Source organism: Ammospiza nelsoni, chromosome 9 (genome assembly GCF_027579445.1).
Source record: "Ammospiza nelsoni isolate bAmmNel1 chromosome 9, bAmmNel1.pri, whole genome shotgun sequence".
In the NCBI taxonomy this organism is placed as follows: domain Eukaryota; kingdom Metazoa; phylum Chordata; class Aves; order Passeriformes; family Passerellidae; genus Ammospiza; species Ammospiza nelsoni.
In genome coordinates this window covers 32,366,293-32,389,960 of record NC_080641.1, presented here as the reverse complement: position 1 = coordinate 32,389,960, position 23,668 = coordinate 32,366,293, and the positions used below count along the sequence as shown (strand labels likewise).

Sequence of the window (23,668 nt, the reverse complement as noted above, 5' to 3'; positions counted from 1 at the left end):
GATCCTGAAAACCTTTTCTTTGGTTGCAACAGGAACCTTGGAGTTGTTATTTGCTCTTGAATTTATGTGACCAACTGGTCAGAGGTGGGCTCAGCAGGGTCGTGAGGTGATTCCCAGAGAAGCTGTGGCTGCCCCATCCCTACAAGTGTTCAAGGCCAGGGCTTGGAGCAGCCTGGGACGGTGGAGGATGTCAGATGGGTTGGTTCCATGAATCTATGAACTTTTCCATCTCCCTGGTACTGCAGGAGCATTGCCTGCAGCTTGGAATTCATGGTCTCTCCCCGGGAGGAGTTAGATCTTGTGGAGCATGTGGATGATGACATCCATTGTGAATCCATCCCCCTTTCCTCCTGGTAATCTCTTAATTTTGATGGAAAGATTCTCATGCACTGAGGGACCAGGGAAGCCTGGTTTCTTTGCTTTTCATGTTGATCTAAGCTCTAAGGAAAGACAAGGCTCGAGTGAGGCCTCTCCTCAGCACATCCATCCATTGCATGGTTCTCTTCCATTGCACCATCTATTTCCCCCTGCCTGGTGAAGTGCTAAAATCATAATACAGATGGGACATGACTGAAATTGGCCCGAAGCTTCACGTGTTAATCCAGGCACGAGAAGGGAGGAGGATGGGGGTTTCCATTGCTCTGCACATTCCCACATAACACCCAGGGAGTGTCTGGCTGTGTTCCTCTTGTTTCCTTGAGAAGCCAGACTAAAAATAACAGCAAATAGGAAATGAAAACAATTCTGTTACTACATAGTACATTGCAAGGAAAAAACATTCTCCACGTCTCTGGATTAGCAGAATGTTTGAAGCTGTGATAACCCAGTTGTTAACAACCATAATTTAGATGTGGGTTGTTTTTTTTTCCTGCACATAAATATGACTTATTTGAAGTACGTCGAATTAGAAAACTCATGAATAAATATTTTGACATAATCAGAATTATATGGCTGGAAATTGACCTACTTTGCATGACAGATGCTTGAGAATCCCCCAGCTAATAGCAGACTAACCTGGCACAGCAGTGCCCGATCTTATAATATTCTAAGCTGCATACAGACATTAAATTATTAGATTGTTGGGTTTTTTGCACGGAGATTAGACACAGTCAATTTTGTTTGTAAATGAGTAAGTTATAAGCAAGTTACTGAGGAGGCCTTGGGGTGCAGTCCTGAGAAGGATTCCTGCATCATTTGATCAGTGTTTTCAGCGTGGTCTCAAAAAATCTGTCAGAGGTAGAAATAGCAGATCTTGATGGTATCAGCAACCAAATAATGAGAGTATTACACCAAATAGACAGGTCTTTTCAGAAGATAAGCACAACTGCAAGAGGAATATTAATAATGTTTTTAAAATCTGGTAATATTTTGATGGTGTAAATAGAATCTACTTTTCTCCCTGCAGCTGCTCCTTATGCCAAGTGTTGATTTCAGTAGACTGATTTTATCTGTGTGTCCTTTCAGTTAATATGACAAGGATTTTCTGTAGGTTAAGTTAACAGAGAACTCTGACCTTGGGAAAACAGTCTTCTCAGTTTAGGTTTATATGGATTCTTGTAAAAAAATAATCTTCTTTTATTATTTTAACAAACACAGGTGATGAAACATTTTAGGTGCTTATTGCACAGAATAGAGTTTTCAGGCTTCATAAGTTTTTGTTGTTCAGTTCTAGCACAAGTAATAATAGTGATTTTATTTGTAAAGTATCATGCTTTTTATTTTTAGTGGGGGAAAAGTACCTTTTTCATGGCTCAGTTTCAGAAAAGCTAACCCTCCTTTTATAAAATCCATGCAATGAAAAATAATAACATATTCCATTTTAGTAGCCCCTTTATTTGTTTCCTGGTTGTTTTCTCTGTTTTCAAAGAATGTCTGCAGATGAAGTGGACTTTGTTCAGTCTTTTTTCCTCAAGGTCTTCAGGGGAATGTTTTGCTCCTTTGTAATGAACCCTTGTTAGCTCAAAGGTAGTAGAACCACGTGTATAATATTGGCAGATCTGTTCTCTTCCAAGCCTGAAGCAGGGCCAGGCTGAGGCACAGCTCCTGTCCTCTATCTTGATTTGCTCCAGCTGCTTAGAACTTCCTGGAATTAGGTTAAAGTGTCCCTTTAGCACCCATATTTCTTCCAAAAAGGATGCAGTTCAGTCATCCTTGCAGTGCCCAGCTGCCAGACCCTGCAAGCAGAGACCCCTCGGGTGCTGCTCAGCTGGGGATGGAGCTGCTCCTTTCAGGGAGTGAAGGCATCCTTTTAAAAGAGAGTCCTGTCTGCAGGACACTGATTTGCAGCTGAATTGGGATTCTTTGGAAGCCTCACCCAAGGGCAAGAGACAGAGGTGATTACTTGGGTTGGTCACAGTCGCTGCTTTAGGATCTTCTCTCTGGCTTGCAGTGTTTGGAGGAGGGTTGGCAGTGATTTCTTTCTGGTTGCTCTCCAAGTGACCAGCTCTGGAACACTGGACTGCTCTGCAGGTGGCTCAGCAAATGTGTTAAAATTTGTAAAAATTTCAGCACTCAACTTCGTTATTTTGTCCTGCTTCTTCTCACATACCAGTAGGCTTTTTGGATTCAGACATGGTCACTTGCGTCCTTGTGCCATTACAATTCAAACCATCTACTCAATAGCTGAAGAAGTCTCCAAGTTTTCCCAGTTGGGGAACGTTTCCTTTTCTCTTACTTGACATAGAGTTGGCTGGTGGAGCTTGCTGGTTTGTTTTTATTGTATTTCCTTACTTTCCCCACAATTCACTCTCAGTCTCCTGAGCTCCATCCCAAACACTTTGGCTCCTTGGTGCCTGCTCAGTTCCAGGAGCAGAGGAGCTGTCCTGATGTGCTGATCCTCCGTGGCTCTGCGCACACCAGAGATGTGCAAACCCCAATTCCTTACCTCTGGAATCCTGCCTGGCACAGGGGTGTTTTACTCCTTGTCAGCAGTTTGCCCAAGGGTGACTGCCAGCAGTAGTCTTTTCATTCCTGCCTCCTGCTGCCACTTTGACAATAGGAACGGCAGCAGGAGGCAAAAATGAAAGGACCAGATTGAAAGAAGCACTTTGCCACTGTTGTAATTTTGAAATTGATGGCGTTTTTTAGCCCAAAGTCTCAGGAAAAAAGCTGCTTTCCTCTTTGCCTCCTATTGTTTTTCCAGCAGGGAGAGACATTCTCTGATGTTGCAGAGGCAGTAGGAAGCCAAAATGAAAATAATTTTCTTCCTGAAACATTGGATAACAAAATGTGAACAATTTCAGCAGGGAAAGAGTGGTTTGTTTTTTTCTCGTTGAATGCCATGTGGTGAATACTGGTATTTCCATTTGACTACAGAAAATAAATAGCAGCTGCTTTTCTTATTGAGTTAATGTGATCTTAAGATCATTTCTAGACACCTGTTTACCTTGGGGTTTTCTTTTTAGCATGACATTTTCATTCTTTTCCTTTTTCTGCATGAGAATAGGTGTTGTAGGGTGGGTGTATTGTTCACTTTTGAGGCCATGTGTTGCCTTTAGTGCCATGCCCTTGGAGCCAGCTTTGTAAGGCAGGAACTTACAGTTCTGCACATTCCGGAGTTGTGTTTTACACCAATATTACCAGAAATACTAATAATCCAGATGTAATTCCCAGGGCCACTAATTCCCCTGGAAGAAGGATGAGGATTGTTCTGCAGTTTCACTGACGTTTTCTGCTGGAGTCTTTGCTCAGTGGGGTCTGAAGTGGTTCTGGGGTTTAAGTGATGTGGGAGGTGGGGCTGGGGAGCTTTAATGCTTCAAGAGTGACCTTCACCTTCTCTTCCTGAAGAACAAGTTCTGTGATTTGGGCGAGACTATTTTTGCTGGGAAGGTGATGCTTTGTGAAGGCTGCCCTAGAGCAGAGGCTGGACAGAGTTAAAGAATAAAGTTGGGATTTCTCTAGGAGGCCTCAATGGACCCACCTTGGGCAGCACAAGAGCCCAGCCAGGGCTGCACCCAAGATGAACCAAAATGGTCACAAAATGCACAACTAATCATGAGATCTCTCACTTTTGTAAATTTTGGTCTGTTTGCATATTGGAGTTCATTGTCTAATTCCGGCTTTAGCCTACAAAGTCCCATCCTTGTTTTTCTCTCTTCAGCCCACGTTGTTTGTGCTCTTGGACTTGACGTTTGGATCATTTGGTCCCCAGCTGGAGAAGGAAATGTTCTGTCTCCCTACTCTATGCACAGATCTCACCATCCCCTAATGTGAATCTCAGAATTACACACTGAAGCAGCACAGAATCTGAAAAATATAAAAGCCAAAAATTGAGGCATCAAAGGAAATCAGTGGAGGAGCACAAGCCCAGCCCCCAGAGTGTGCATTTTGCAGATGTTCCCAGCCTGGTGTGATGCACGTTCTGCAGAGCACTGACAGCTGCCTTCGTCAGGATGAAGTTCTGCATTGACACAGGGGATGGCTGGGAGGGGAGAGGGGGGCCTGGCACCACCCAGTGTGGTGCAAATCCCCATTTCTGTGCCTGCACTCAGCCCTGGTGCGGGGGGACCACAGTGCTGTGACAGGAGAGGCTGAAGTGTGAATCAATGAATGGCTTTGTCCTCCTGCTTTAGGTGTTACAGGCTATTGCTCTTGTCTTTGGGGACTTTAGTGGCTGTAATTAGTTATCTTGAATGGAAAGATTTTTTTCTCTTATTGAACGTGTGAGAAATTTGGGAATGTTAATCAGCAGAGCATAACTTTTTCTTAACTTGTTCTTTTTATAGTCCTGGGGAATTAACATTTATTATAGGGCAGCACAGGAAACTGCTATTTGTATGAAGTGAACTGAGTCTCCATTCTTTCTCTTTCTTTATACGTTAAAAAACCTAAACTTTTTAGTAGGCTCATCAACAGAATATATTTTGTAGGCTTTGAAGTGTAAATTGTGAATTTGTGTGTCTCATAGGACTTTTGGGTGCCACATGTAAGCATGTGCATGTCTGTGTCCTGGATTAGTAAAAGTCTCATTAAAATTGTTCTTGAAAACTGTATAGTTAAACCCAGATATAAGGAGACACATAAAAACATCTTGATTATTTTTTTTCATGAGTTCTGAGCTCTTACAGTTCTTGCAGGATTAAAGAGGAGTCAGGGAGATCCAGCAACTCTGCGGATCTTGTTGCAAGTTCACATTCCAAAATAATTAATTAGATGCTTATCTGTAAATGATCAGTATTCCTTATGTTGGCTGATTTTTCATCTGCTTTAAGGTGCTTCTCAGTGCTGTGGTGGAGCTTGGAAGGAAAAGCAATTCTATCTGACTTTGCTCTGCCCCAACAAGTTCAGATTAGGTTGGGAAATGACACGTTCTGGGTTATTTAGCAGCCCCTGTGGACTGGGCTCTCCTTGCTGCTTTGGAAGTCGTGTACAGAGATTTTGGCAGCAGATGGTATCAGCTGAGTGCCCCATTGGGACTGTTTTGCTCGTTCATGTGAGCACAGCTGTAACAGGTCCTTTGGCTTACAGAGTGCTTGGGCTTTTGCAATGCCCCATCCAAATGCAGTGCACATATTAATGCAAATTAAGGATCTCTGTAGCATCAGTTACCTTTTCTTAGCTGGTTTTAGCTCAGAAACAACTACTGACTCCCAGGCAAGTGGATAAACATCTGATGACCCTGTTTTCCCAAGGGCTTTATGCACCTGACATTTTGATGTCTGTTTGATTTAAACATTTACCCAAGCTTTAAATCATTGGGTGAGCAAAGATTCCCAAACTATCTTCTGTCTCCTAAGAGGAGAGTCCACAAATACCTGTCTTTGCCCTTCCCCTCTGGTTGTCCATAAAACATAATTTTAATTCTCTAACAGCAGAAAATGGACAGCCGAGTTTCCCTGGTTTCACTTTTGGTCATTCCCTGGGGCTTGCTGAACAAGGTTAGTATCCTAAAATGAAGTTTTATTGCAGGGTCTCGTTTCACTTTAAATCAATGTAGAATTTGGAATTTCAGCTGCTTCTACACACAGTCTGCAAAAGGCTCCTTTACAAAATGACTTTCAAAGATTTATGAAGACTTGCATGGTACAGAGACTGAAAGGAAGTTTAATTACATTCAGCTTTTGGTCATTTCTGTGTCTGAAGATGTGCCCATATTCTGTCATCTCAAAAACCATCTAAGAAAATAAAATTGATCAGTGAGCCTTCTGGCTAAAAGGAAAATGAGTGCTTTGTCATCTGCCCGTGGAGCTGGGTGCTCAATCACTGCCTTCTCCCGGGTGCTCGGCCCAGACTCTCCATCACTGAGGTCTGTCCCAAGTTTTAATGAAACATTATTTTATACTGAGGCCTCCTCTGTAAATAGCAGAACCCTTCCCTTGACATACTCACATGGACTTCATTGTAGTATAAATAGATAATTTAGTCCAGCCCATGGAACCATTTTGCTTTGGAGATGGCAGAATGTGCATCATGTTCATCTTGGATTAAGTGTTACAATAAAAACTTGACAAGTGCAGTCACTGTCACTTGATGAACAACATCTGCTTATAAAGCTGATCAAGGACAGCAAATAATATGGGAACATCTTATTTCCTTGCAGAGGAGACTTGTTTCTAGGAGTGGGGCTGTGTAGGTGCCTTCAAGTACAGTAATTCTCAGGCTAATAATGCCAGAAGCCATAAAATCTCTCAGTTTGAGGTTTTGTGAACGGCAGCTCTGAACGATTGGGGACCACTGCTGAGATGATAGCCTGAATGATGATTGAGTTTTCCTGGAGAGCCTTTATCTGTGCTTAAAATTGGAGGTAATGTTTTTAAATTAAACCATAATAGAAGTTCATTGAGCCTTCGGAGTGGATTCTCTGTCCCCTCTTTACGTGGTTTATCATTTTCTGTGGAAGTATGCTCAATCTTTTTGTTCAGGACAAATTGTGTTGCTGTCAAAACAGGGCATTAAAAGCACCCCAGAACAACACCTTGCAGACTTTTTTAGGAGATTTCCTGTCAACTGATGAAAGGAGAAGTTTGCACTCAGGTTGTGCTCATATACTGTGACCGAGCTTTTGTACAGCCACTTACATAGAAAGAAGTGCTTATTCCTCACAAAAATTTAACATGCTTTTTTGGGTGATGTCCCCATAAACAGGTTGTATTTCACTCCATCACTAAGTTTTTTCAGCTGCTAGGGATTAGCCTTAATCACTGAGATAAAGTGTGAAATCCAAAGTATGTCTTAATTTAAATTAAGACAGCAGTGCTTGATGTCATGAGCAAATCGTGCTGGGACTGTGCTCTGGTCACTTGAGATGAAGTATGGATCTTGAAATTAAACTCTCAAGTATCTGTCCTTTTTAAAGAAAAAAAAAGAGTTTAAAATGGCTAATTGCAAGAAGCTCATTTGAGAAATGTTGGTAGAGGAAGAGAATGCTAGTGCTGACATGAGAAGGTTAAATTTTGAGCACACAGACTGCTAGGTGCAGTGTAGTTTCTTTTCTAAAATGTTACGTTCAAAGAGAAAAAGGATTTTATTTTTCTGTGGCAGATCTGTGGATGCCCACAAGAGGGTTGGGCAGTCGTGCTCCTAAAGACAGTGAGGAATGACCCAGCAACGCTAAGTTTCCCAGTTCTAGGAGAAAACTGCAAGAATTAGATTAACAGATGCCAGGAGAATCTGAGAACTTGTTGGAGGTTCTCAGCTTTAACCCCACATCAACATTCTGCACTGAACTTTGTTATGGTTATGAAGAAAGAATTGCTGGGTTTGTGATATCATGATCCATCCCTTTGTGTGATGGATCATTTTGAGCCCTCTGTGTTGGTCCTGAAGTTCTGTGAAGGCACTGAGGAAAATGTGCTGTCAAGGAGAGTAATCAGAGTTATCTTCATGATTCCTTTTAGTTCCTGCTGTACTGAAAGGCACATTTAATTGCATGTGAGTATTTTCTCTTTTACACCTGCTTATGTGCTTAGGGGCTTTTTTCTAGTGAAATCTGTAGTTGATTAAAATTGCTGTGAGTTTTCTTGGGATAATTGACACCCAATGAACCTGTGCATCATGTGTGTGTATATGTGCAAATAGATAAGATTATGCATGTATATATATGTGTTTAGGTGCATATATATGCACAGCTAATGGGAAATACCTTTCACTTAGCAATTTATTTAGGATTCTTCAGTCTGTGTGGCATCTTAGAGGTCATTCTGCACCACAGTGTTTTGTATTTTCTGCTGCGTTGATGCCATAAAAACCCATAAAAATGCTAATTGCCCCAGGAAGATGTAAGCTGTTTATAAGTGTGTATGGGATTGTTTTTCAGCCTTGTGATACAGGAGGAGGTGTTATTTCAGGTTTATCATTTGAATGTGTGCATAATTTCAATGGCTACAAGTTTGACAGTTTATTAGTTAGAAAAGAAGTAGAAAAGAAAAGACAGCTCTGTGTCGTTCTTCAGCGAATTGATTGCCAGGAGCATGTTATTGACTTTGGTGATAATATCACTATATATTTTACAGTCGTAAAATCAAGAAATTCAGATGATGCCCTGAGGGCTTCACACATTTAAATAAAGGATATAGCCATTTCCAGGGTTATTGGTTTAGATTAGCGGGTGCTGCGAGGAATGCTGAGTGTTGTGGCAGGACAGAAAGAGCAACAGTGCTCTCACTGCAGAGGGGCTTTGCTTTATTTTATTTTTCTATTTGTGAAATGCACTCACTTACAGATCCCCTGGGAGGATGAACAACATTTGCTCTAAACTTTAGCATATTAATACAGTGTTAGCTTGGTGTTGTGTGGGGCTGAGAGCTGAAATCAGGTGTAATCCTTGGCTTGTACCACGAGTGAGGATAAATGAGGGAGCACTCACAAAAATACACAGTGCCTGGGAAGCAATCCTGGGGTGAGCTGCAGGCTTCAGAGCAGCGTCAGAGTCACAGAACTGACACAGACACATCTGTCCCTCTTGGTGGCAAAAGTGCAGCTTCCCAGGGAGCACCAGTGCCTGCTGCTGGGCACAGGGAGCGCCTCTGGAATTCAGCTCGGGCTGCTCCATCCTGCATCTTCCACAGTAGCTCCTCTCCCTCTTGGACTGCCTGCCAGCCACCCCTTGGGACTGACTGGGCTTGAGGCACAGGGGTTGAGCACTTGGGGTTTGGGGCTGTCTCCAGCTTGCTTGAGGGAAGCCCAGTTTAATTAAGGTATAGTGCCTTGAATAAAAATGATTGATTGCGTTCCAAACCTTGTTTATGGACTTCTACAGTAGCTTTAGTGAGATGGATAAAGTACCTTAATGCTGATGATGCTGCTCAGCCTCTCTCCACTTCATATGGGAGCTTGGGAGCACATTGCATCACCCAGCTCTGGGCATTTATTGTTCTCTTAAAAGAGTGGGAAGGTCCAAGTGCAATGTCACAGCTCTGCAGCAAAGGTCATGTTTCCCTTCTCACAAAGATGCAGGGGGTCCAGCTGGAGCATGTATGGCTCCAGGGTGTGTGGTGACATTCACAAAAGTAGATAAAAATGAAATAATTACTCTTACATTTACATTTTAAGGGCCTCTGAGGATTATAAATCTATACACTGCAAACAAAACTTTCCCTGGATCGAGATCAGCACCTTTTCTAATTAAAAGTGATCGCCTTTTTAAACTGAATTTGTGTGACTTCTTAGTGGGTTTTTAGCCTCTGCTTTTTTTTTTCTAATTTTTTGGCATGAGAATGAAATTTATTTTAATTTTGATAATCTTGTTCCATTTTGGATTGTGAATTGCTTGTGTTGAGTTGGGAAGAAATACCCAGGTTATTTCTTATGTAAATTCTTCTGCTTATGAAAAACAGACTATGAAAGCATTTTAGGACAAACCGTTGGAAAGCACCCATTGGTCTCAAATAGTTTTGATACAGACATTTAATTTAGGATCATTTTAGAATGATGTAAAGGATAATGGTGTAAGTTCTTCTGAAGAAGAACTCTGAGGAGATTCCTCCCTGTGCAGGGGGCAGGTGAACAGCTACAATGGACATCAGCTGCTTACCCAGAGTGATTTGGCATGGGTACTGCTCTCTAGTGAAGAATTGCTAAAGCAAGATTTCAGGAAATGCGTTGTGGAGACAGGAGTGGTTGTCATTAAACAGGGGCTTCTAATTATGCTGCAGATCATGGCCTAGTAATGATTTCTGATCTCAAGCCTCAGTGTTCCATAAAACCTTCACAGATGACTGTCCCTCTTTGAACCATGGAGATGGTACCTAACCCCAAGATGTGGCTTCACAGTATTGAAATAAAACTCAGCCCTGGCAGTAAGTGCATCCCTGTATCCAGAATAATTTTCCTTCCAGAGGCTGGGACCCATCCAGTGTGGTGGCAGGGATGGCTGGAGAGGCAGGCTTGATGGCAGAGCTCCCCTGATAAAAGCAGAAGCTGCAAAGGAGCAAAGCTTGACTCTGCTTGTTACATGGAAGGAAAGATTCACTTCCCTGGGTGTGCTCCTGGCATGGGCACAGCCTCTGGTTTAGTGGTTTGATGTTCTCACTCCCCCTCCTCTGAAGCCTGGGAAGAATTACAGCCTCGTAATTCAGGCAGCTCTTATTTATGCAGTTTCAAATACTGAAAGAACCTCGTTCAAGAGCTGTCATTAAAAACCCCACCCTTTTTTGTTTCAATGATGAGATGTTTATGACAGTCTGGACTATCTACTTTCCAAAGTGTCCAGGGTTCCAATGAAATATCACCCTCCCAATAAATCTCACACACCTCATGGGTGCTGTAAAATCAGCTGCACTGACAGCATCACGTGGTAATTTCCCAGGCAGGTACGGAGTTTTCACCTCCAAAATTTGGGAATGTGGGTGAATACAGACCAGAGGAGATGTGGGTGTGTGCTGAGGAGTGGTGGCTTGCAGATGGCTGGCCCACAATATAGGGCAGTGTGCGTGTGCACTCTGCGTGCTCCGCACGGGACATATGCTCTGGGCTTTCACGGATGAATTTGTGGTCTCCAGCAATTTGCAGCTTCCACCGTGGTTTCAAATATCTACATCATTTTCAGGCTGATGATTTTTCCCAGTCATTTATCCCAAAAGCACTTCATCCTGCCTAATCTGGGTCATAATTGACATGGGACTCGTGCTGAAGCAGACATGGCCGTAAGTTGTGTTTGAGTGGGCTGTTAATGGCAGGGATTAATAATGCAGTAAAACACAGCAGAGGCTGAAACGAGTATAAATGTTAAAATAACAGATGAATGCAGGGTCACAGTCACGACTTGGACCCAGAAAAGACTCTTGAACACTTGACATGCTCCTGCTGTCAGCTCACAGCTGCCTTTGGCTCTAACGGAGGCGTGAAGTTGGAAATTTCAGCTAAGGAAGCTGTTGGAATTGGATCGTGTTTATTGCAAATCAACAGGATGTCTTTGCAAGTATAAAAGACATATGGAAAAGTCCACTGTTATTGTTGTACTTTGTTGTGTCTCCAGATGTTTTGCCTCCTGCCCTGCTCCAGAGGCTGAAAGTTGGAAATGGTTTTTCATTGTTTCTAGCTGATGGTGCCAACATCTGCCTTGGCGTTTCCCTGGGGAACGATGTTAGCACTGCTGAGAGTTTCTGATTCATCACTTGTGTCTCATTTGCCTTTTTTTTTTTCCTTTAAATACAAGATAATGTCAGAGCATGAAGTTTCAGCCCTGCTCAGTTATTTTGAGGGGTGAGAAGAAATCAGGGGAAACACTTGGGTGGCTGCTGAACTATCACAGCAGCACTTCAGAGCCTCCTTATTTTTGAAAAGCTGCAAATGAGGCATTAAAACATTGCTCTGAGCTGGTGTTTTTCATTGAAAGAAATAGTATTTGTGAGCTCAAACATACTTGAAGATCTCAAAATGCTTAAAATAGCTCTGTTTTCTTAATATGCATTTAATCCATCATTAGTTCCCAATGCTTGACTCTGAGGGGAAGAGAACCAAATGAATATCTTCATTTGGAAGTGCTCTTTGCTGATCATATATGCTCATAATGGTATTGTAAAGGCTTAATTCCACAGTTTAGAACCTAACTGATTGATCAATTTGATAAGTGTGTAAATTAGCAAAGTTGGCTGAAGTGTTGACTGCTAATGAAGGTGCTTTTAATAGAAATGCAAAACAAAATAGAATTTTTCCCCAAAGCTTCTGTACTATTTCTTATCAGTAAACAGCTGTACAGTATCAGATCATATTAATCTTCATATACTAATAAAATTTATTATATTAATGATACTATTTTCTTAGTGCTTTAATCTGACATTTAAATAGGAATGAGCTCTGGAGAAAGTTTTTGCCAGAATTCTCATGTGTAGACTAAGACTGGTTCCTGACCTGTTTCCCCTTTATAGCAGACTCTGATTTCTGGTTCATTCTTTTACATCAGCTGGAAGAATCTGACCAGAGCCTTAGGTGGCAATAGTGTAAATTTTAGCAATGTCTGTCCATGTTTAGGGAAGGTTTCTTTTGAGAAATCTGTTGGGTCCAAGAAAATGAAAATTGTGTAATATCTCACTGTTCTGCCTGCTTCTTTGTGCTTTGGCTGTTGTTTGTTTGCTTGCAGTTATTTACAGCTCAGTCCTGGGTTTTTTTGAGATCCTAGCAAAAAATTCCACAGGCAGCTGCAAAATATATGTTTAATCAATTTTAGGAAGACTGATTCCCTAACTAACATTTTTCTTCCAGCTGAGACACAGTAAAAACTGTTCTGCAGATACTCAGGGAAGGGGGGGAAAGTTTTCCTGACAAAGATGTCTTTTTTGTGGGTTGTTGTGGTGTCATGGTCATGTGGTTCAGGTAGTTTAGGTGCCTTGGTGTCGTGGTTTAACCTCGGCTGACAACAAAGCACCATGCAGGCACTCACTCCCCTCCAGATGGGGGGAAGAAAATTGGAAGGGTAAAACTGAGAGAACTTGTGGGTTGAGATAAAAATAGCTTAATAGTTTAAATACTAGTACTAGTACTACTACTACAACTACTACTGTAATGAAAAATAATTTAATAGTTTAAATACTACTACTCTACTGCTACTACTGTAATGAAAGTAAAATAGCAGAAACAAGAGAGAGCTAAAACCCAAGCATCTTTATTAAGAAACGTATTTTTTGCCTTTTTTAAAGCTTCTTAGAGTGAGCCTGTGAGAGCAGCTTTTGCCAGTTATGTTATTTCTGTGTATGTTTATGTGCAAAAAGAATAGAACCAGGAGTTTTAAAGCATCAGTATTCTACAAACAAAGAATACAATTTGGTATTTGGGTTTCCACCTTCCAAGTGTTAATAGTGTAAATATTGCTTTTTGTAAGTCATTTTGTAAGGAAATAGTAGCATGTTTCTGTTAGAGTTTTGTTTGCAAAATGCAGAATTCTCCTGTGTATTGGGATTAGAACTACTCATACAGATCACAAGTTTTTTACAGAATTCACAAGGTTGGAGAGAGACCTTCAGGATCATTGAGTCCAACCCATGCCCTGACACCCCAACTAAACCCTGGCACCCAGTGCCACATCCAGGCTTTGTTAAACACACCCAGGGATGGGGACTGCACCACCTCCCTGGGCAGCCATTCCAGAACTTTATCACTCTTTCTGTAAAAAACTTTTTCCTAATATCCAACCTGTATTTCCCTTGGTGCAGCTTGAGACTTTCAGATCAACGAGCTGTGATTCAGGTTTATCTCTTAGTTCTGTAAAAACCTGATTTGTGTTCTGGAGATTTTGCATGGCAGCAGTTCCACTGCGAATTCCTTTGCGGTAGCGAGGCCAGAAGGTTTTATCGAATGAGCATTTCCTTCTAATTCCACTGAAATGTTTGGAGTTAGACCTGATTTGCCACTTGGCTGTGCTCCTTCACTCGTTCCTCCTTGCCCTGCTGTGGGTGTCCTCATGTGCATGTTGTGTTTGCAGGTCAGGATCGCAGCGAAGCCACTTTGATAAAGAGGTTCAAGGGTGACGGCGTCCGCTACAAGGCCAAGCTGATCGGGATCGATGAGGTTTCTGCTGCCCGAGGGGACAAGTTATGCCAGGACTCCATGATGAAGCTCAAGGTGCAGTGAAACTTTTCAATGTTACAGTCAAATTTAGCCTGAACTTGCACTCGTTCTCCTTTCATGACACAGAGCCTTAGTCTGGTTAATTATGTATTGAAATCAGTCAATTTTGCATGAACTCCTGCCTGGTGTTGCTTATCCTGGTTTAATTTTAATACATTATCTCTGAGTTCTGTAGTTACTCCGTGATTGACACCACTGCAATTTGTCCACAAATTACAAACAACACACTGCAAATTGAATAATTTTATTATGCAAAAGGGGAAGTAAATGACTGTGGAGGAAAATGGGATATCAGAGCATTTTCTATGACATTTCTAATCAACTACAGCACTGCCTCTGGCTGTTACCTCCTGTGAGTGACGGGTGTAGGCAGCCAGACTTGGGGGGAGCTGGTGTCCTCCTGGGAGGAGAATGTCTTGCACCAGCAATGGAAGGGCTGATGTGTTGCAAAATCAGGCAGTGCACTGAGAAGATGGGGCATGAGAATGTAAAGAGGAGTCCCTGGAGTTTTGGGGATCAAATGAAGCCATGGCAAAGGCAGATTTGGGTTGGAGTGTAGATAGAGTCTGAAGTACCAGTGGTGTCCAGGATGGGCTCTCTGGAGCTGACAGATATCCCTCTATGGCCCAGTCTCTCTCAGAGAATGAGATTTCCTGTAGGAGTCGTTCTGTCCCTCACGCTGGGACCTGTGGAAGAGCTTGAGTCACTGGGAAGGAAAGAAGGAAGGAGAGGTTGTGTTTTCCTGAGTGCCCTGTTGGCTGTTCTCTTCCCATCTCCCCTCTGCATTGCAGGGTTACAAACCAGGTCTAGCAGCAAACCCTCTGCTGCCTTTCCCCTTTTATTTCTCTTTTAGTTCTCTCCCAGCCTAGAGAGCTGATGGATTTCCCATTGCTGGTTTTTCAGGAGGAGAAATCACTAAATGGTGTCTGGTGCACTACCAGCCCACAGGGTTCCAGTCCATCCAGGAGGAATGAGTGACTTATTAGGGAAGCAGCATGGGGTGACACTCAACTTGTGGTTCAACAACCTAAAAGCAAGATCTGGGAGATAATTTACAAATCACTTTTATGGCAGGCAGAAATTAATCCGCTCCAAAAGTTGCTCTGTTGGCGTGTGACATCAGCCACAGTATTCCTGCCTGATTTAAATGTGTGCTGGGTGTTTCTCATCATTTCTCATCCTGGCACTGTGGGGAGAGTTGTCACTGTTCTGCTGCACAAACCTTTTTGTCTCTCTCTTCCACGGATTAATATTTCCACATTTCCCAGGTGCCTAATACCTGTTTGCAGGTGCCAAGATTAATCTAAACAGTACTGGGAAATGGCTAAAACTTTAAAGGAAAGGAGTGTGAGAAATTAATTTTTGAGGGCAGAGCATTAATTCATGGGTTTTGGAAACCCAGTGTCCTAGCCTAACATGAATTTGAGGCCACCCATAAAGTCTTTCAATATCAGATCCTTGTAATGGCAGCAGTGAACATCTTAAAACTTAAGTTAATTGTTCTTGAAACACTGGAATTGCAGAGAACCAGATAAAGTCTAAATATTTTCATTTCATTTAGGAGTACAACTGTTTATATTTGATCTCAGTTCAGTATTACTGGTCAGGGCAGGCTTCTGGAAACAGAAGTTACTGTTATCATTCTGCTGTGGGACAATAATGCATGAGATGGTATCAGCAAGTTCTCTTACAAAGTAAAGGTCTGAGATCCTGAAAAAAAAAAAATTACCCTCAATAGTAGTTTGTCACAGCACAGGTGTAGTTTGATTTTTAGAATAGTTTTCTTCTAGAAAAATCTCAATTTGCTTGTACTAGATGAGTGTGAAGTAAGCTAAATTCATTGACATTTTCTGTCCTCTGCTGCTTGCTGGTTTTTTTTTTTTTTTTTGCTATTTAAAAAATAAATAAATAGAAGAGCTTATAGCTAGGAAAAGTGTGCTAGAAATGACCTTCAGCTTCCATGAAAACAAATTTCATGGAGGATTAGCTAGTGCAGAGGTTGGGAGTGGGAGGACATTTGAAATGCTCTCTGGGTAGCATAAAGAGATGTGGTACCTTGAAAAAAAGGAGAAAGCCAGAAGTAAGGGGGGGGCTGTTCCTGGAAAACATTTAAGTTTTCCTAGAAAAGGGGTGAATTGTCCACAAGTAAATCTGTGGCACCTGGGAGGGTCAGGAAACCGACTAAAACTGCTCTTTGTTTGCACAGGGAATTGTTGCTGCGGCTCGATCGAAAGGAGAGCATAAACAAAAAGTCTTCTTAACAGTTTCCTTTGGGGGAATCAAAATCTTTGATGAAAAGACAGGGGTAAGTTAAGTTGATTGTGTGCTGAATCTTTCCCTGGTTCCTTTAGAAGCATTTCCTTGCTGGGCAGTGCAATCTCACTGGTGTAAACACACATAAAGCATCTCAGAAATTTGATAAAGGGTTATCATCCCTTACATCACTTGCAGAGTGTACCTTCTGTATTGTCAGTGATACAAAAATTACATTTTGTATAGAATGAGAGGTAAAAGATACTGGAAAATTTGAGGTTGTCTCTGTGAAGCAGCAACTTCCTCAGCAGTATCTGGTGGAACAAGTTGCAGAGACTTTCATGCCTTACACAGTTTCTGCCACAGCAATACCATGCTTGATTTTTTCAAATTGCTCTAAAAGAAGAAACCTAAGCAAAACATTACACTACTTGGATAAAAAGCAACAACACACAAACTGTTTTAATCATAATTAAGAAGATTTTTACAGCAGTTTAAGCTCTGCCTTGAATTTTAAAAAGGTCTTGATTTAATCTTTTGGAAGATTAACTATTTAACACGGTGCCAGAAATAAAACCCTACTGATGATAGATGAAATTATCTTTGCCAGTTAATTTATATTATTAGAAAATCAATGTCATTGAGCTCACTGATACATAATACGAGTAGTTAGTAATGAAAAGCTCATTTGGGATGTGTTGTGTAAAGTATCCATGCAAAAGCTGTGCTTCAGAGGGCATTGCTGGGGTTACAGAATATGGGAAACGTCAGAATTAGGGCTGTCAGTGCAAATTGCACCCCAACCACAGTTGTTTTCCTGAGATTAAAGCTTTTTTATGGGGGAAATAAAAAAGAAGAAAGAGAAAGTCTGTTCCTTTTGCACTTGTCTCTGAATGTTTCTCAAACACTGGAATTTTTTGCCTAGAATAAAGAGGGAAGAGAGGACTTGTTTTAGAAACAAAGGTGTGCTTTATTCCAGCTGCCTCTCCTGCACACTCTCCTGTCTGCAGAAAGCCAGCTGGGGACGTGGGAACAGTCTCCTTCATTTCATAGCTCTGACATCCCACACTCTAAATCTGACATAACTATATCATCCTTATAGCAAACCTGTCACTCACCCACTGAGGCTTAGAATGGAACCCTTAAATCCACCTTGCAGATGTCTGCCCCCGAGCTGCCCGAGTGATGGGCAGGACTATTGAGTTGTCCTTCTTGCAGCAGGGCTGTGACAGAGCCGCGTGGGGAGCTTTCCAACAGCGGTTTTTACGCGTTGTTGTCAAAGCAGGAGAGTCGTGCCTCCCATGCCAAGGGTTTGGAGCAGAGGTGCACAAAATCCTCTGCCAGGTCTTCACAGCCACCATCCCTTGGGCTTTTTTCCCAGCTTGGGTCTCTCCTCGTCCCACAGTTTCACACCCTTGTCCCATTAATTCTTTGTCTCTCTCATCCAGCCTGTCTCTGCTTTGCCAGCCTGCAGTTGTCATCTCGTTCCCGTTCCTGCTGGAAAATCCCAAAAGCTGGCAAAACTAGGGGTTGCTCAGCCCAGGTTTTTGGATGGGAAGAAGCTGTAAAGAGCTGGAAAAAAATTATATTTCACTCACACTGATCTTCCAATTTCCATAGTAAACTTAAGAGTTTATGAAGTTTGGAGTTTGGTGTTGGCTTTTATGCAGCAGGGAAGAGTCTGGATAATCTTGCATTTGCTTTCTCCTCCTTTAACAACCCTCCCTGTCCCCCACAATGCTTTTCCCCTTGGTTGTATTTCCATGATTTTGGAATTCCCAAAAAGGTATTTTGGAAAGATTATTTTCCTTTCTAGAGTGTCCTTTCTTAACTTCTACCACTGTCTATTGCTGTCACGTCTGCCCCAGCTTCAGCCCAATGTGATAGAAAAGAATAAAAATATTCAGGAAAAAAAAGTGGGCTTCTTCATGTTGAGTGTCTTGTAGGCTGCCATTGGATTTTAATTTATCATAATAAAAAATCAATTTGTAGCTCAAAACTAGCAAATTTTTTTTAAAAACTGGCAGTGTCATAGCTGACTTCATCCAGATGATTTAGGGGAATTGCTCCGTAATTCGTTACAGATGAAGGGCTCTGGTTGGGTTACTACTGAAAATGATAAGCAGGGTTTTTTCTTCCTCTACTTTATAGCACTCCTTAATATGTTCCAGACATAGTATTCATCAAAAAGTATTGATTTTAATAATGGTATTATTCCAGCCATCAGGAATTCTGCCCTGTGAGTAAATTTATCCATGAAGGAGATTGAGTTGAAGGTGGAATATCATTTGGAAAGAATATATCTCACCAAGAAAAATGCAAGAAGGATTTTGCTGTGAGTCTGCACTGTAGATGCAGTCCAATATGGTTCATCTACAGCACTGCAATAGAAATAATAACAATCTTTCTTACATTCCATCATTCCATGCCAGGGATTACCCTAAAGAGGTCCCTTCATTCCACTTTCCAAGTACTTGTCAGTGTGTTTAGAACATGATAGCAAAAAATTGTATTTAATATGACTAACAGGATGTTCCCCTGTTGTGTGTATGCCAAAAATTGTCATTACACATCTGGTTTGACCCTATTAATCTTATAAAAGCACCTTTTTTTTTCAGCTGTCAGATATTTTCCATCCATCCATCCCATTTGCTTTCTCCAGATAATGATTGCTAAATATATGCCTTACCTGAGGGATGTACATTTTCTTTTGGTTTTTACTGTAAAAAAACACTACCATAATTATTGCTGAACACAAGACTTGCTCTACCCAACTTGAGAGATTTCCTTGCTGCATATTACATGAAAATAATTTTTTTTACCGTTTCTTCTGTCACATCCGTCTTGGCTAGACCTCAATACTGCAATATATGCTTAATTTATTTTATGGGAGTTGTTTTATATCTTCAAGTGCATGATCTTCAGACAGCAAAAATACAATTGCATTGTGTTATTTAATATTCTCCCTTTTGGGGTGGGACGTAGAGATTGGTGATTTGCTAAGGAAGCAACAAAAGCCATGGCTGTGCATATGGAAGGAAGTGCAGATTTTGTGGAGGCCCAGCAGTGTTGTTTAGCTTTTCCTGGATGTTGTTTTGTTAATCACACACATCAGGCCATCTCCCTGTGATAGCTCAGTGATGCTTCATTGGACCTGTGTGACTAATCTGGGCTCTGTAAAGAGCCTGTAATTGTCTCATTGTTTATTTATGTGGCCATAAATCTCTGTTTACTTGCAGGTTCCTTTCCAAAAATGTATTTGAAACTAATAATTAAATCCTCTGAAAATGCTTGGGAAAAGATTTCCTTCCACCTCCATGCAGTGAGGTGTGCTTTCAAACTCTTGTTGTCTCTAATTGCAAAATGCTGCCAACTTCAATGGCAAGCCCCTAAACTGTGAAAAAGAAATGAGATAAAAGCAAGAAATTACTATTTGGCTCTAAGCAACAAATTCTTTCTGTTAAAGTAAATTTTTGTAATTGCATGGATTGCAGATTGCCAGAGTATGCTGTAAAATATAGCTCTTTATGAGGTATTGTATAGCTAAATTATTTATCTGGATTCCTCCACTGGCCAAAAATCAGGGTAAATCAGTGTCAGTATCTTGTTTATTTATGGGAAACACCCTAAACAGATGGATTGTAGCCCAGTTGATGAAAATGACAGTCATCTCACCAATTTTTACCTATTTTGTAGCACCCCAAAAGTGAGTTTCGTTTGCATTGCCTATTTTCTTTCAGAGATGCTGGCCCCTATCCTTATTGAAATAAAGCTCTTGGGCCCAGTCTGTGGGATTGTAACATTTCTAGGAATACTCTGGTGAGGTTTTGGTATTTATTGCACAGAAGTATTGCAGTGTGTTACTCATATTTCATGAATTTGATCTGTAGCCATTTTCTTCAGGCTGACAGTGTGAAACCCAGGAAGGAAAACCATGTGTATAAATACATTTATTTCATTTTAACTATCTATTCTTGTTATCTATCAACCTTCATTATCCAACCTTCATTATCTTTGCTGAGAATTTGATTTTATTTTATTATCTTAGAGGGTCTACCTGCCTGAAGTGGTGTTACTCAGTGCCTTCTTACCTGTAGCATTCTGTAAAAAAAATTAATTTATCTCCACAGAACTGGTGATGGTGCTTCTGCTTTAAATCTTAATGACATCCAAATAAATAATACACGTGGTGGGAGGTTATAATCCTGTTGTCCTCAGAGTGTTCTGTTTAACTGAGATCTTGTCATGGCTCTGAAATGTTCCAGCCAATATTTTGGATGCCAGCATCTTGCCCATCTTCCTGGACCTCTAAGCTCTCTTGACCTTACAGTGCAGATTTCTCAAGTTAAGCATTTCCCAGCATATTCTGAAGCTTTATCAGATGTCTGCTGATAACCCCTGGATTTGCTGCTCTTCCCTGTGCAATGTGAGTGATGGTGTTAATTATGCTGATAGATTGCTAACAGGACAGCTAAACTTGGCTGAAAGAGAATTTTAGCAGGATTAAAATTCTCACTGTTGGCAGAAGAGGCCTCGTTTGAAACGTACCAAAGGTACTTCTTGACTTTGCTGGAAATCTGTTGGTTCTGGCATCCCTGGCCAGAAATTGAGGTACAATCCTGGATCTGCAGTTATTCCTTGAAGCACATGTGCTGGAGCAGATGAAATGTCAAACTGTCACAGTCTCTTTCACTGAGCGTCTCTGAGGCTTTAAAAATAGAAATAAAGGAAGGAATTAATTTCTCCTGCTCTCTCCTCGCTCCGCAGCGAGCAGGAGAGATGGGGTGAGGAGTTCACTGAGTTTTGTGTTTGCCACAGGGTGGGATTGGCCAGGAGGATGCTGGTGGTCCCTGCCTGGGGCTCCCACATTGGGGTTTGTCCCTTTCATGGCTCCAAAACTTGCAAAATTCCTCTCTCTGGCTGATCTCAGGTGCAGCCCTCTGTGAGCATCTTCCCCAGCAGCTGATCCCACACCAAGGCCTCTCAGCTGATCCCCATTGCTCTTGTCTCTGGGTTTTACCTGTTTTCCTAGATCCCCTCCTGCAGTTTTCATCTGGGATTTCCTGTGTGTGCTCTGTCCTTGATATCTATTTTTTTTCTCCCTGCTGTGCTTTTTACCAGAGTTATTTCATTTGCAAATATAAATTTGGTTATTGTGTGGAACCAAGTGATGCCAGCTCTGTCTTCTGCTCCAGTCTTGATGTGTCTCTCCAGCCCTCTCTCTCCTTGCATGTTTAGCCAACAGCTCAGGCTCAGTAAAGCTAAACCAGGCCTTCTAATCCTGACTCCCAGGGGTCTCTCTCTGACCTCCTTTTCTCTGAATCTTCCCAAAGTTCCTCACTGTGGCTGATCTCAGGTGCAGCCCTCTGTGAGCATCTTCCTGTGATAAATAGGTATGATTCGTGCTGATAGAAATTGAAACAGTAATCAATATTGATACAGTAATTAATATTTGAGAATAATAAAACGGTTTATAGTTAAAAGTTGTAATGCCAAAGAAGAGAGGGAAAGGAGAGGCTCCACCCCCCCCCCCCCCCCTTTTCCCAGCAGATGTTCTCAAAGACCACAAGAAAGAAGCTGAAGATACAGTTGCTAAAAATGACCAAGAACCTGGTTGGGTCCAAGAAAATGTTAATTATAAGAGAGTTATTGCTTTGATATGTATATGCAGTGATACGTTAGTCTTGGCTTACATTGTACTGGCTTGGTGCGCATGTGTAACCCAAAGGTGAATTAAAAGACGACGAAGAAGACTACAGGGCCTTCATCAGTGACGACCCCCAAAGACTTGTGCGACCACCAGACCGAGTGGTGGCACATGCGTAATAAAAGTAGTAATGAAGGCGGAGACGGAAAAGTGACAAACCGAAAATAGGAGGAGATGGCATTGACACATGGCATATAAAGAGTGACTTTTACTTAACAAACTTGTACGTGAAGTGGCAAGAGTCATTGAACTCTGCCCTCCGTACCCCGCGGTTGTTTTTGCTTATGCACTATTATTTAAACCAAATTATCCCTTGTTTATATATTTTCTAAACTATTTAATTAAAATTGTTACTACTTTTAATATTGTTTAGCCTTTTTATGATGGGATAATTACATAACATTCCCCATCAGCTGATCCCACACCAAGGCCTCTCAGCTGATCCCCATGGCTCTTGTCTCTGGGTTTTACCTGTTTTCCTAGATCCCCTCCTGCAGTTTTCATCTGGGATTTCCTGTGTGCTCTCTGTCCTTGATATCTTTTTTTTCTCCCTGCTGTGCTTTTTGCCAGAATTATTTCATTTTTAAACATAAATTTGGTTATTGTGTGGAACCAGGTGATGCCAGCTCTGTCTTCTGCTCCAGTCTTGATGTGTCTCTCAGCCCTTTCTTTGCATGTTTAGCCAACAGCTCAGGCTCAGTGAGGCTAAACCAGGCCTTCTAATCCTGACTCCCAGGGGTCTCTCTCTGACCTCCTTTTCAGAGAGCTGAGCAAAATATCAGCATCATCTCTTATTCAGCCCTGTACATTCAGCAGTGTTTGGCTGCTGCTGTGTTTGCATTGCCACACCCAGGGTTCCTGCAGATCTTGCAGAATTCTTCTCACCTGCTCTGAAATACAGCATTTACTCTCACACTGGGAGTTAAACCCAGTCCTGCCTCTCTTCATGTCGTGTCTCAATTGTTATCCCTTTCTTTGTCCTTGACAAATTTGACTTTTATTTTTGAAATCCATTGTGACTGCCAGGATTGCTGCCTCAGCTTGTTCTTTTGATCATGTCACACTTCCCTTTGCATTCCTGGGCTGGATCTGCCTTCTCTCTTTCATCACCCCATTGCTGAATTGGTTTTTTTCCAGCCTCTTCATGGCTGCCTTTATTCCTCATCAGCTCTTGAGGAATCAATCCATAGTACCAACTTTCACCATTCATTTATTCAGTTTTCTTAATAAGTGACTCTCAAATCCTTTCCTTCTCTACCCATCATTTTTTGGAGGAATTCTTTGCACATATTCATGCAGTACCTCCTTGTTTTTTCCTTAAAATACTCCCATGCTAGAAGCTTGTTTTAAACCTGAAGATGCTGAGGAGCTATTGCATTCCTGCATCCCAGAGATGTCCCAAGGGGCATCTGGCCTTTAGCTCTCAAAGGTTACTATTTAAATATAGATATATATATTGTTTAAATTGTATAAATGCATAAAATTTAAACTTGCTGGGATTACCTTTTAATTCTTTCTTTCCTTATTTTTTTAATCAGTATTATCTATTTATAGGAACTTTTTCTGTAAGAAATGTTTGGTCTTGGACCCTGCTGAGGACTTGCAAGGGCTGCAGTATAAAAAATATTGCATACTAACAAAAAAAAGCAATAACTGTAAAAGAACTAAGTCAGATTTTGCACATAGAGTTGAAAATGGTGACATTTG

The 23,668-nt window shown here is 41.5% G+C and overlaps 1 protein-coding gene across 4 annotated transcripts in view; it reads left to right on the top strand.

Annotated features, from left to right (window-relative positions):
- The window catches only part of DAB1 (DAB adaptor protein 1), a 416,327-nt gene that overhangs the window by 347,474 nt on the left and 45,185 nt on the right, over nt 1-23,668 (top strand). For all 4 annotated transcript variants that reach the window (XM_059478670.1, XM_059478669.1, XM_059478671.1 and 1 more), the window contains 2 exons: nt 13,856-13,995; nt 16,208-16,306. In XM_059478670.1, the coding sequence (XP_059334653.1) occupies nt 13,856-13,995; nt 16,208-16,306 (239 nt within the window). The remainder of the gene's footprint in view (nt 1-13,855; nt 13,996-16,207; nt 16,307-23,668) is intronic.